The sequence below is a fragment of the Talpa occidentalis genome, unplaced genomic scaffold (genome assembly GCF_014898055.3).
Source record: "Talpa occidentalis isolate TD23 unplaced genomic scaffold, MPIMG_talOcc4v2.1 talOcc4.7, whole genome shotgun sequence".
Taxonomy (NCBI): domain Eukaryota; kingdom Metazoa; phylum Chordata; class Mammalia; order Eulipotyphla; family Talpidae; genus Talpa; species Talpa occidentalis.
This window is the reverse complement of record NW_023605083.1, coordinates 20,797,329-20,808,760: the sequence shown is the minus strand read 5'-3', so window position 1 is coordinate 20,808,760 and position 11,432 is coordinate 20,797,329. Positions and strand designations below refer to the sequence as shown.

At 38.4% G+C, this 11,432-nt stretch overlaps 1 protein-coding gene across 1 annotated transcript; it reads right to left on the bottom strand.

Moving 5' to 3' along the window:
• Positions 1-935: 935 nt before the first annotated feature.
• DMAC1 (distal membrane arm assembly component 1) lies at positions 936-6,135 on the bottom strand. The gene is made up of 2 exons (XM_037493405.2): positions 5,805-6,135; positions 936-4,881 (listed from the first exon to the last, which is right to left on the bottom strand). The coding sequence occupies exons 1-2, from the start codon at positions 6,076-6,078 to the stop codon at positions 4,817-4,819; spliced, it is 339 nt and encodes a 112-aa protein (XP_037349302.1). The 5' UTR covers positions 6,079-6,135; the 3' UTR covers positions 936-4,816.
• Between the last annotated feature and the right edge of the window lie 5,297 nt (positions 6,136-11,432).

Genomic DNA, 11,432 nt, shown 5'->3' with positions numbered 1-11,432 from the left:
TGTGTAAATTGCTGTCTGAGATAAGTGATATAACCTCAGTTACAAAGAAGGGGGAGTCAAATTAATGCTGCATGTTAAACTAAGGGGTAACTAAGAAAAAAAAGCCCAGAAAATTAGATTTCTGAATTTCTAATTTTGATAACTGAACATCTTGAGAATGAATGCTAGGAAAATGTAGCAACACTAATTTCCAATTAGTGCTCTTTGCTAAACCACTAGTGGTTCATCACTTGAAGCCTTGGGAAAATTCTTACTTGCCCAAGTCTATTATCTGTAAAACAGGGTTGCTGAGGAGGGGATTAAACGATTCCTGAAAATCACTTAGCATAATTTTTGGCACAAGACAAAGGCTCTGTATTTTTTATTTTAAAGATTTATTTGTTTATGCATACAAGAACTGGGGTCTAGGTCAGAGGTGGTGGTAGGAGGGTGAGAGGATTCACCAGAGATAGAGTGGGGAACAGAACAGGCAGTTCTACTGAAATACACTGCTGAAAGGAGCAGCGGGTGAGACAGGAGAGGTCTGCTGCGCCATGTGGGTAGCTCCCTGTCAGGGGATCGAACTTGTGCTGCAGTGGCTGCTGATAGTTTTATAGTGCTGTGTCTTAACCCCTTGCACCACCAGGGAGACCCTGTATTTTTTTTTTTTTTTTTAAATATTTAGCACTGTAACAATTTTTCTGGTATATAAAAATAAAATATTCAAGAAAGCAAGAAAAAAGAAAAAGTGAAGATAATAAATGTAAATACAATTATGTTCAGATGGTCCCTTCTTGCCCCCTCTAAAATACCCAGAATGGGGCCTCCCCAGTGGTGCAGCAGTTGAGCGCTGGGTTGCAAAGCTGCCCGCAGCCTCTGCAGCGCCGGTTCAATCCCCGGCTGCTCCCCGGCCACTGCAGGAGGGTCCCAGTGGCGCGCAGACCTCTCCTGCCGCACGCTGCTCCCCTCAGCAGTCTACTTCGATCCTTCTGCCAGCTGTGCTCCCCGCTCTGGCTCTGGTGAATTCTCTCACCCTCCTGCACTTCTGACTGTACCCAGTGCTTGTATAAATAAAAAATAAATCTTTAAGAAAAATAAATAATATACCCAGAATGGGGAATTAAGGTGGGTCTCACATGCCACCTACAAGGACTCTGGTACCAAAAACCACCCCTGATTTCTTATATTCATTTTCTATTGCTTTGTAACAAATTATCACAAACTTAGTGACTGAACACACATTTGTTTTCTCAGTTTCATAGCATGACTAGATAACCTGCTTATGGGTCTCATGGGCCAAGGACAAGGTTTGGCTAGAGAAAAGGTATTTACTCCTCACAGGGCTCTTTCTCAAACTCACGGTTGTTGGCCAAATTCATTTCCTTGCAATTGTACCATTGAGATTATGGTTTCTCTTTTAGCTACTGAGTCTGTGAGCACTTTCAGCTGCAGGCTGCTGGCAGCTTCCAGGCACGTGGCGCCCAAAGGCATTCCCAACATGGATGTTCTCTTTCTTCCAGGCCTGCATCAGACTTCAACATTGAATTCCCCACCTGCTTCTCATCTGACTTGTCTCTCACTGCTAGACCACGATTTAATGGATTCATGTAAGTAATCCATCTGGATCATTTCCCTATTTAAAGATCAGCTACTTTAATTATATCCTCAAAATTCCTTCACAGCAGCACCTAAAATGATATTTGATTGAATAACTGGAGGTGTGTATGTGTAGGCAAAGAGGCTGGCAACCTTGGGAACCGTCATGCATATTCTGCTACCACATTCCTGAAGTACATGCAAGATCAGTCACAGGACTGAACAGTGATTTTTAGTGGCATTGCTGCATTAACATTTGCCCTTTTGGCTATTTCTCTACACTCCATTTACATTTGAATGACAAGTTGCTGAATATCTCAAAGGCCAAGAGACAAGCTTTTAGAAAAGTGACATGTTTTCTCCCTGTGCTCTCAGGATACCTCTGAATGATACGTAATTATAGGTCTTTCACCTCTGACTCTGTGCTACTAACATGTATATAATCACAGGGTCAAGGCAAGGATTTATCTGTCATTTTTTAAAAAAGTTTTTTTAACTCAAAATAGCTTACTATTCCCGACTTCAAGATTTGAGAAGTCTCAGTTTGGTCAATGCAGTTCCCACAATAAATCAGTTGATGCCAAGCCTACTTTGAGGGGGTGCTTGAACATACTTGCCCTGAACATATTTTTAATTAAGGAGCTGTATTTTTTGTTGTCAAATTGACTGCCTTTGTTCAAGAGGCCTGTATTTCAAACACAGCCAGGCTAAGAAATCAGTAAGAAAAAGGAGTAATGAGCAAAAATGCTAAGTTGAGGCTGGGCTTGCAAGTACAAATTATGGCTGAGATAATTTTTAGAGTCACCAGAAATAGACATCTGCAATTGGTTTAGTCTAAGTGAAACTCCCAGTTTATACTGTGTGAAGGTTGACTTAATGGTATCTTGGACATCATGAAAAATGTCAGTGTTCATATCTATCTTCACATTTTGTTCAATATTCCCAAAAAAGCCATAAATGCATTTTAAACAACTCATTTTTGTACTTTTTCTCTCCTTCTTTGCTAAAGGTAATTGTGAGCCTTTATAAACTCGTATGTCCATGCTATATTCTTAAAACCCATAGATCATAACTAAGTTGGTGATTTTTCATTACTCACTGATTCTTAAGCCTAGTTTTTCTGCTCACCCCACTTCACCCCCCACAAATGGGAAGATAATAAGTGAACTTAATGCATTGTGGGGCCAGAGTGGTATCTCTTTACAGATCAGACTCATTCCTGAAACTCAGATCACTGGCAAAACTCAATGCAAATTTTGAAATACACTCCAAAAGGAAGAAAAACAAAACTTTTAACTACAGATTTTAATTAACCTGTGTAGGGTGTATTCTCACGTAGTTGCCTGTAAATGTGCTAGAGTAACACTTTGCTCCTATTTATGAATAGTTACATGGCTTCAAGTTGGGAAGCACCAAACATATTGGCAATATATCTAATGAACAGACAAGTTTTATTTGGGAAAAAACTCTTGCTTAGATTCATACTAATACAAAATCTGAGATGTTACACTTATATTACAGTAAGTTTGCGTTATTCTATTTATCTAGTAGGTTAAGAACAGTAATTTAGATTTGTGCTGTTAGCTTAACCTAAAAAAAAAAAATCCAAAAAATCAGATACAGCTGCCCATCAATAGAACGAATTGCCTTTTAAAGCAAGAAGTATCTTCTTCATTGTTTTAGAGGAAGCATGATCATATGCAAATTGGCCCTCAAGAAGGCAGCCTGCTTTGGGTCCACTATACTTCTTTCCAATGTATAACTTCTATATTCATTATAACCACACAAGTGGTTAAAATGTCACAAAAACCCTTATTTATTTTAGGTTTAAATGTCTTTCTTTTCAGTTGCAGATACATATAGTACCACCTTTACTGTAAACTTTGATATACACAATGCAAAAGTCTTACCACAATTTGTGAGGCTTTGACGACTAAGGCACTTCCAAGTCAATACTAGAAAAAGTAACAGCCTTAAAGTTACTTGCCTAATTTTCATTTGAAATTTAGTGATTGGCAGCTGAATTTATCTGTTTTTCTGCTTTGAAAAACAGCTGCATAGGACTTTACAAGGAAGCCTGGAAACATCAGGGGTGAAAACAATCTGGTAGGAAGTACAAATTTGTCTTAGAGATGAACTGGCTAATTTTGAGTCCTAATCTCAAAAACATTTCAGTTTTATCCCAGAAACATTTCAAGTACTTGTAGAGTCATTTTTTTAAAATTAAAAAGGTTTTGCATTTCTAATACTTTGATTTAAGTCTTATTGTCTCCTGATTTTTGATTGCCTAATTGTTTCATAAAGGTAATTTTAATTTTTTTTAAAGATTTATTTATTTATGCAAGAACCATGGTACAGGCCAGATGTGTGTGTGGGAGGGCGAGAAGATTCACCAAAGACAGAGTGGGGAACGGAACAGGCAGACTGACCAAAACACACTGCTGAGGGGGGCAGCGGGTGAGACGGAAGAGGTCTGCTCGCTATGTGGGCATCTCCATGGCTGGCGGGGATCGAACAGGCACTGCAGAGGCTGTGGACAGCTTCACAGTGCTGCGCTCAACTGCCTGCACCACCAGGGAGGCCCATAAAGGTAATTTTTAATGCCTTTTGGGCCATCCTAATAGAACAAAAACTGGCCAAGATTGACTTCTAAATGCAATCACTGACTTGCTGAATTAACCTGGGTGAAGCACTAGGACTTTTCCTGAAGTTCACTTACACCAATGAAATAACCACCTCAGAACAGATGTAAAAGTCTCATAAGGTAATGGATATGACAATGCCTAGGGAAGTATGAGTGGTACACAAAGTTTTATGTACTGCTACATATTGCATGGTGCCTAAACAGGTTAGGTTAGTAAGGTAACAGATGTTGACCCAATTTTGGGAGACATAAAAAGAACATTAAATAAAAAACAAAACAAAAAACAGCTTAATTCATTTCCCCATTTGGTTTATCATTTCCACTATCTTTTTTGTAGTAATGCTCTTTTCCCTCAGATAGGACACAGAATGTTTCTTTTCTAAGGATTTATTGGACCCTGTGGAAGAAGGCCACAACCTAAGAAGGCCACAAATGCCTTGAGCTAAAGATAATTCATATTTGTCTTTTCAGTCTTGTAATAACCGCAGAACTGAAGTCTGTCAATGTCAACATGTCTATTTAGAATGTCCCTAAGACCCATGCTTGCCCTGTGTGTCACTGGAACAGGAACAGATGACAAATTCACTGGTGGTACTTTCAACCAGCACGGAAGGCCTTTCCTTTGGGATCTGACAGGATGACTACACCCCAACAAGCAATACCTAGGGGGAAAAAACAACAACAAAAAACAGGTTATATGTATGTTGCATTTTTAGTTTACCAGGTGCTTTCATAGGCAATCTTATTTAAGATGTACTTCCACATATTGCATGGTGCCTAAACAGGGTTAGGTTGCTAAGGTAACAGGTTTTGAACCAATTTTGGGAGACATAAAAAGAACATTACAACATTCCTAGAAGATCTATTACCATTATATCTTCTTAACAGAACAGTGAAAAGGGAAAAAGTTCAGAATGGAACAAAGAACATTCTGTTATTACCCCAGCAAGAAAGGAACTTAAAGGGAATTGATCCAAACAATCAATTAAGAAGGGGAAAGATCTGAAAAATGCTAATCGTTTAATTGGTTTAAAGAATTGAAAAAATCACATTTTACTGGAAGACATCTTGACAACCACTCAGTGCTACAGGTGAGTACTGTTGGCCACATTAACCAGTGGCACACTTAGTATAGGAACTTTGAACTCATATCTGAGACCTGACTTTAAGATAAAGTTTCCTTGTTCAGGCTTTCTCTAGGATCTGCAGGGAACAAAACAAAACAAAACAAAACAAAGCAAAGCAAACATGGGCTTTGGGGTCAGATAAACCCGGAATCAAAAAACCGTTCTGTCACTTTCTGGGTTTCTGACCTTGAACACGACATACACTAATCCTATAGATTCTACTAACTCTTACAGTGGTTAAAAAGCATGAAGCTAACACAAGTTCTCTAGAAGGACTGTGGTTGTTAGGTGGATAGGAAGACAGATAAATGCGTCCCAACTTCTTCCTGGCCCTGCATCTTGTTTGGGGTGCTTCCTGCCAAGCGCCTAGTCGACCCAGCGCCCGCCGCCCACGTGGCTGCACCAGGTTCCTCCCTCGCCCCAGTCTGCGCTCCAAAGGTTTGGGCCCCGAGGCTCACTGATGCCGACGACCATCTGCGTAACAGTCCCTGGACTCGGAGCGTATCCCATCTTCATGGGCTTCCTCGCCACCCAGTACACGTACCCGCCCGCCCCTATCAGCCCGAACCCGGAGAGCAAGCGGCAGCTCCAGCAGTTGTTGATTATGGGCGCTTGTGCTGGAGAGGTGGGCGCTCCGGGGGCTGCGAGGGGCGCGGGCTTGGCGGAGGAGGTGGGCTCGGGAGGCGAATCGACCTTGACTTGCTCGAGAGGCTGGGATGCAAGAGAACCCATGTTCAGATCTCAGCCTTCAGGTCTACGAGCCTTTGGATCAGGCTGACGTAAAATTTGCTGCCGGAAAGTAAAGCGCCGGCGTGCTGCGCCGGAAGAAGCCGAAAGGGCTGCTGGGAAATGTAGTTCTTGCTGCCTCGCCAGAGTAAAAGATGGAGGTACCTGTAGCCATGGATTTCTGTGGAAACTACCTGGTTCGTGCCAGACGCCACCACTCCCTCCCCCCGCAGCAATTGTTTTAAAAATTCTTACTTAGCTAACTCCTAGAAATATCTCAACTCTCAGTCTCCGTAGAAGAGAAGTCGGCATTTCTAAGTTTCCTGCCTAGCACGAAAACGGTGAGATCTTGGACAAGTCACGTCGCCTGTCCGGAGGCGAGCGACCCGAAATAGTTTATGTTCTTAGCTGTATGCTAGACCCTTTGCTAAGGGTTTGGCTCCACCTGCATTTAATCTTATGAGCCCAGAGGGGTATCAGTTTCCCAATATATGACAAAACTTCTTAAGTGTCATCATCGTTTAAACTAATGTTGAAGAGTCAACTCCTTAAATGTCAATGGTTTGTTTTGCGAAGAGACTACACAAATAGGATCAGGCATTTAAAATGGGTTTGAATTACCTCGATAAATAGTTGCAATTTTTTCTTTTCTTTTTTTTAACGTCATCATCTCAGTTTTGTCATACTCATGGTATTGTTTCTGCTTTGGGGGGCCTGGAGAAAATTAAACTCAAAATCCAGCTGATGGGTTTGGGAGTTAATGTAGGATCTGTTCTTACAGCTTTACATTCTTGTCCTTCAAAATGGACATTCAAACCTTGATTGCTCCTTTGTAATTCGGTATCATTCATTCCCAATTCATTTCACCTTTCATTTCCTTTGGGTAAAGTTGGGTGTATATTTCTTTTACTTGGTTTGGTTGTTCTCAGGATTAGTACTAAGAAACAAAAGCATTTAGAGTTCAGAGGTTGTTTCTATTCGAGGGGATGGTTGAAAAAAAGTTTAACTTCAGGTTTGAAATTTTCTCCTTTAGAATGGCTTAAAAGATAACATGCTGGAAAAACATTCATGATCCAACGTAATAAAACAGGATGTGATTTTGTAATCGCTAACAACAAAAAAGACAAATATAAAGCAATGGATAAATAGGAGAAAATAAAATAATAAGAATAATAATTGGGTTGGCCTACTGCTGGATTTCAAATACTCTCCCATATCATTACTCACACATGTATATCCATGTGTTGTCTAGTAGAAAGACAAAGATTTGGGAATTTGATTCTAGGCTCTGTTTGTTACTACCAGTCAGTCTATGACTTAAAGAACATTCTTTTTTTCTCTCTGGCCCATGGTCACTTCATGTTTGAAATAAAGAGATTTGGAAAAGGTGATATCTAACATCCTTCCCTAACTTGAAACTTAATATTTAATGCTAGGAATCTCTCTTCATCTAGTATACTAAATATCATATGAATGAATTCAATAGTAAGTCACTTAGATATTCATAGTGTGTAACTGCTGTTTCTCACTACACATGATCCAGCATTATATAGTGGAAGGATTTCTCCTTATTTATGTGAAAAAAATTGTCATTTGTCAGTAGTTTTCAAATATTTTTATTTCACACTACTGTGGATAAAGACTGAGCACACAATAACATGCACAAATGCCTACTGTTATATCTTAATATAATACTTCATTAGGACAAGAGAAAATAATAGAAATTTCAGTATTTTCTCACATATCATAGTTATTTGCCATGTAACTTAATTCATATTTTACCTAAAAACTTAAGCTTCGTTACTGTGCTTTCCACAATTAAGAATGTTAGTAGAGAACAGCTTTAATTTTCCAAACATACTACTAAAATAGCCTATAACATATTTTCCATATAATAATTTTATTTTACTCTTTATGTCTAAGTTCATTTTGATTCTTAAGACTCACCAGGACTTACAATCTCTCATATTTATTTATAAATTTGAAAAATGCAAAAATATAAATGGTATACTTTATATACTGTTCCCCTGCCACTGAGTTCCTTTCCCTAATACAGCCTTTTTTCTTTTTATCAGAGTCTTGTGAGTATTTCAGAGATGTCTCTGTGTATGTGTATATACTTTTCTCCACTGATTTTGGAGATCATTCCTTATCAGTCAGTATGGAAGAGTTTCTTCATGGTTTTCTATTGGGCTATGTACTTAAAATGTATTTTATTTTATGGCTATGTACTGTACTATATTTAATTGCTCATATTAATGGACATTAAGGTTGCTACCACTCATTTACTATCATTGATAGTACAACAGTAAATAATCTTGTGCATTCATCATACTGCAATCATACAAGTAGAATATATTTCTACAAAGGTATGGTATTTATAATTTTTTTTATTAAATAAGATTCAGTTATTTATTTAGAAAGATTTATTTATTTATTTATTTATTTATTTATTTATTTATTTATTTATTTATACAAGCACTGGGTACAGTCAGAAGGGAGGAGGGTGAGAGAATTCACCAGAGCCAGAGCTGGGAGCAGAGCAGGCAGAAGGACCGAAATACGCTGCTGAGGGGAGCAGCGGGCAGCAGGAGAGGTCTTCGTGCCATGTGGGACCCTCCTCCGGTGGCCTGGGAGCAGCTGGGGATCGAACTGGCGCTGCAGAGGCTGCGGGCAGCTTCGCAACCCAGCGCTCAACTGCTGCGCCACTGGGGAGACCCCTGGTATTTATAAATTTAATGGACTTTGCCAAGTTGCCCTTCACAGAAGTTATACGAGTTTACTGTCACCCACAAGTGTACAAAGAATGTTGGCCTGTCCAGTTCCCCCAGTGATTTCTGCCAATCTGATACGTGAAAATGGTTTCATTTTCCTTGTCTTAGTATGAGGACAATTCCTATTTCTTTTTCTGTGAGCTGTCAATACCTTTTACTTTTCCAATGGATTGTGTTTTTCTCATTGACTTTTAGGAACACTTTCACATTAGCGAGATAAACCATTTGTAGTAACAATATCAACTAGGATATTTTTTTCCCTTTTTGATATATTTTGAGAATATCAAATAGGATATTTTTCTCTCTATTTGATATATTTTGACTTTGCTTGTTGAACTTCTTAGTATGTTCACTTTATTTTATTTACTTTTTAAAAAAGATTTATTTTATTTATACAAGAGCCGGGGTACAGGCTAGATGCGCTGGAGGGTGAGAGGATTCACCAGAGACAGAGCAGGGAACAGAACAGGAAGACTAACGAAATACACTGTTGAGGGGAGCAGTGGGCGAGACAGGAGAGGTCTGCTTGCCAAGTGGGTTGCTCCTAGGCAGGTGGGGATCGAACCGGCACTGCAGAGGCTGTGGACAGCTTCACAGTGCTGTGCTCAACCACCTGTGCCACCAGGGAGGCCCCATGTTCATTTTAAAAACAGTAGTTGAATTTATCTGTCTTTCCCTTTATAGTTTCAGAGTCTTATATTATAATTAGGAAGTCCTTCCACTTTCATTGTTTCCCCTGCTATTGTGATTTTTTTTAACATGTAAAACTTGAATACATTTGTAATTTACCCTATTATTGATTTTCAAGAATGGAATCAGATTTTTCTTTTTTTCCCTCTTACTTGTTTTACTCAACTCTATTTAATATGTAGTCTACCTTTTCCCCAAATATCGGAAATGGCCCTGATTCTAAAATACCGTGTCTGTTCCTAGACTTCATATTCTATTTGATCTGTCTATTTGTATATGTGCTAGTATCACACTACTTTAGTAACTTATACTAATGTGATTATACTGGGAAATCAGTTCTTCCCTAATACTCTTCTCTTCCAGACTTTTCTTAGCTATTTTTATTTGTTTATTTTTCCAAGGGGCTTTTGACTCATCTTGGTTATTCTGACAAAATGATGCTGGCATCTTTATTATACTTTTGTTAAAATTATATGTTAATTTAGGAGACTTCACATCTTTATGATAGTGAATCATCTTTTCCAAGGCTATGGAATGCCTTTTCTTTAGTTCATATCTTACTTTTTGTTTTTCTGTAGTATCGAATAAAGTTATTTTTAAAATGATCTCACACATTTTCTTTCAGACAGTCTGTCTTTTGTGTTATTATTGAAAATAAGGAATTTTTCCTTCTTTCCATCTAATTGCTGTTTAAATAATGAGGTAATCATTGATTTGCATATATCCTAATGTTGAAATGTGGTTGGTAGTTTCTTTTGTACAATCCTTGTCAGTTTTGGGAATCAATTCTATGCCTAGTTCATAAAGAGAATTTGGAGGCATCTTTTCTTTTGTTCTTTTAAACAATTAAAATACCATTGGAATTATCTACTTTTTAATAGTTTTGTGAGAATATCCCTTTGAAATTTTCTAGACCAGGCACTTTAATTATTTGGGGAGCTGCAGATTGATAAAGGAGGTAGGGAGAGAGATTATTTGATATCTTTCTCTTTGTATTTTGGAAATCTGTTTAAATTTTCTGCTAGAAATTATTTTGGAAATTTGTAATTTTTGAAAATTATCTACTTCATCCCAGTTTTCAAGTTTACTGGCATTAAATTAACAAGAGTAGTGTTTTATTATTCCTTTAATTTCTTTATACTCTGTGGGGAACTTGTCAATGTTACCTTTTAAGTGAAATAAGGATCTTCACACATCTTAATAAGGATCTTGTGGTGTAATGATTAAGCTGGATTTTTCTGGGAATGCAATCAAACTGTCCTAAAAAAGTAGCATGCAGAAGGGGAGTACACACAGAAGAGAAGGCACTGTGACTATTGAAACTAAAAATTGGAATGATGTGACCACAAGTCAGGGAATGATGGACATCACCACATGCTGGAAGAGGCAGGGAACAAATTCTTTAGCGTGTCCAAAGGGAATTCATACCTAGCAACATCTCGATTTCAGGTCTTCTAGAGTGATTTTGGACTCTGACTTCCACATTATGAAAAGATGAATTGTTTCTGTCTTAAGTCACCAGATCTGTGGCTGTTGCAATAACCACAGGAAATTAATTAAATTTGATTAAACCTTTGTCCAAGATTCTGCACCCTGAAGAACTTACGCTAAGATAGCATTGAGTGACCAGTTGGTGTAGTACTTTCTTTTCTTAAGGATTTTGCGTTCAATATTTTCTGACATTGAATGTTAGAGAGTTCTGAGGCCGGGTCAATTTATTCTCTAATGTAAATGATTAGATCTTTTGGCCTAGATGCCCAAATGATATTCCTATTCCTCCCTCCCTCCCTCTCCCCCTTCCTCCCTTTTCCTCCTTTCTTCTCCCCCTTCCTCTCTTTTTTTACTTCCTTACTTCCTAGAATTGTTGATGTCCAATAACATCTTTATTGAGAGGTA

What these genes read in the sequence shown, in the direction of transcription:
- DMAC1 (XM_037493405.2), bottom strand. Translation starts at nt 6,078, where the DNA reads ATGGGTTCTCTTGCATCCCAGCCTCTCGAGCAAGTCAAGGTCGATTCG. An exon ending in GCAGATGGTCGTCGGCATCA is followed by an intron (nt 4,882 to 5,804) that starts GTGAGCCTCGGG and finishes TTTTCCCCCTAG; the next exon opens with GTATTGCTTGTTGGGGTGTA.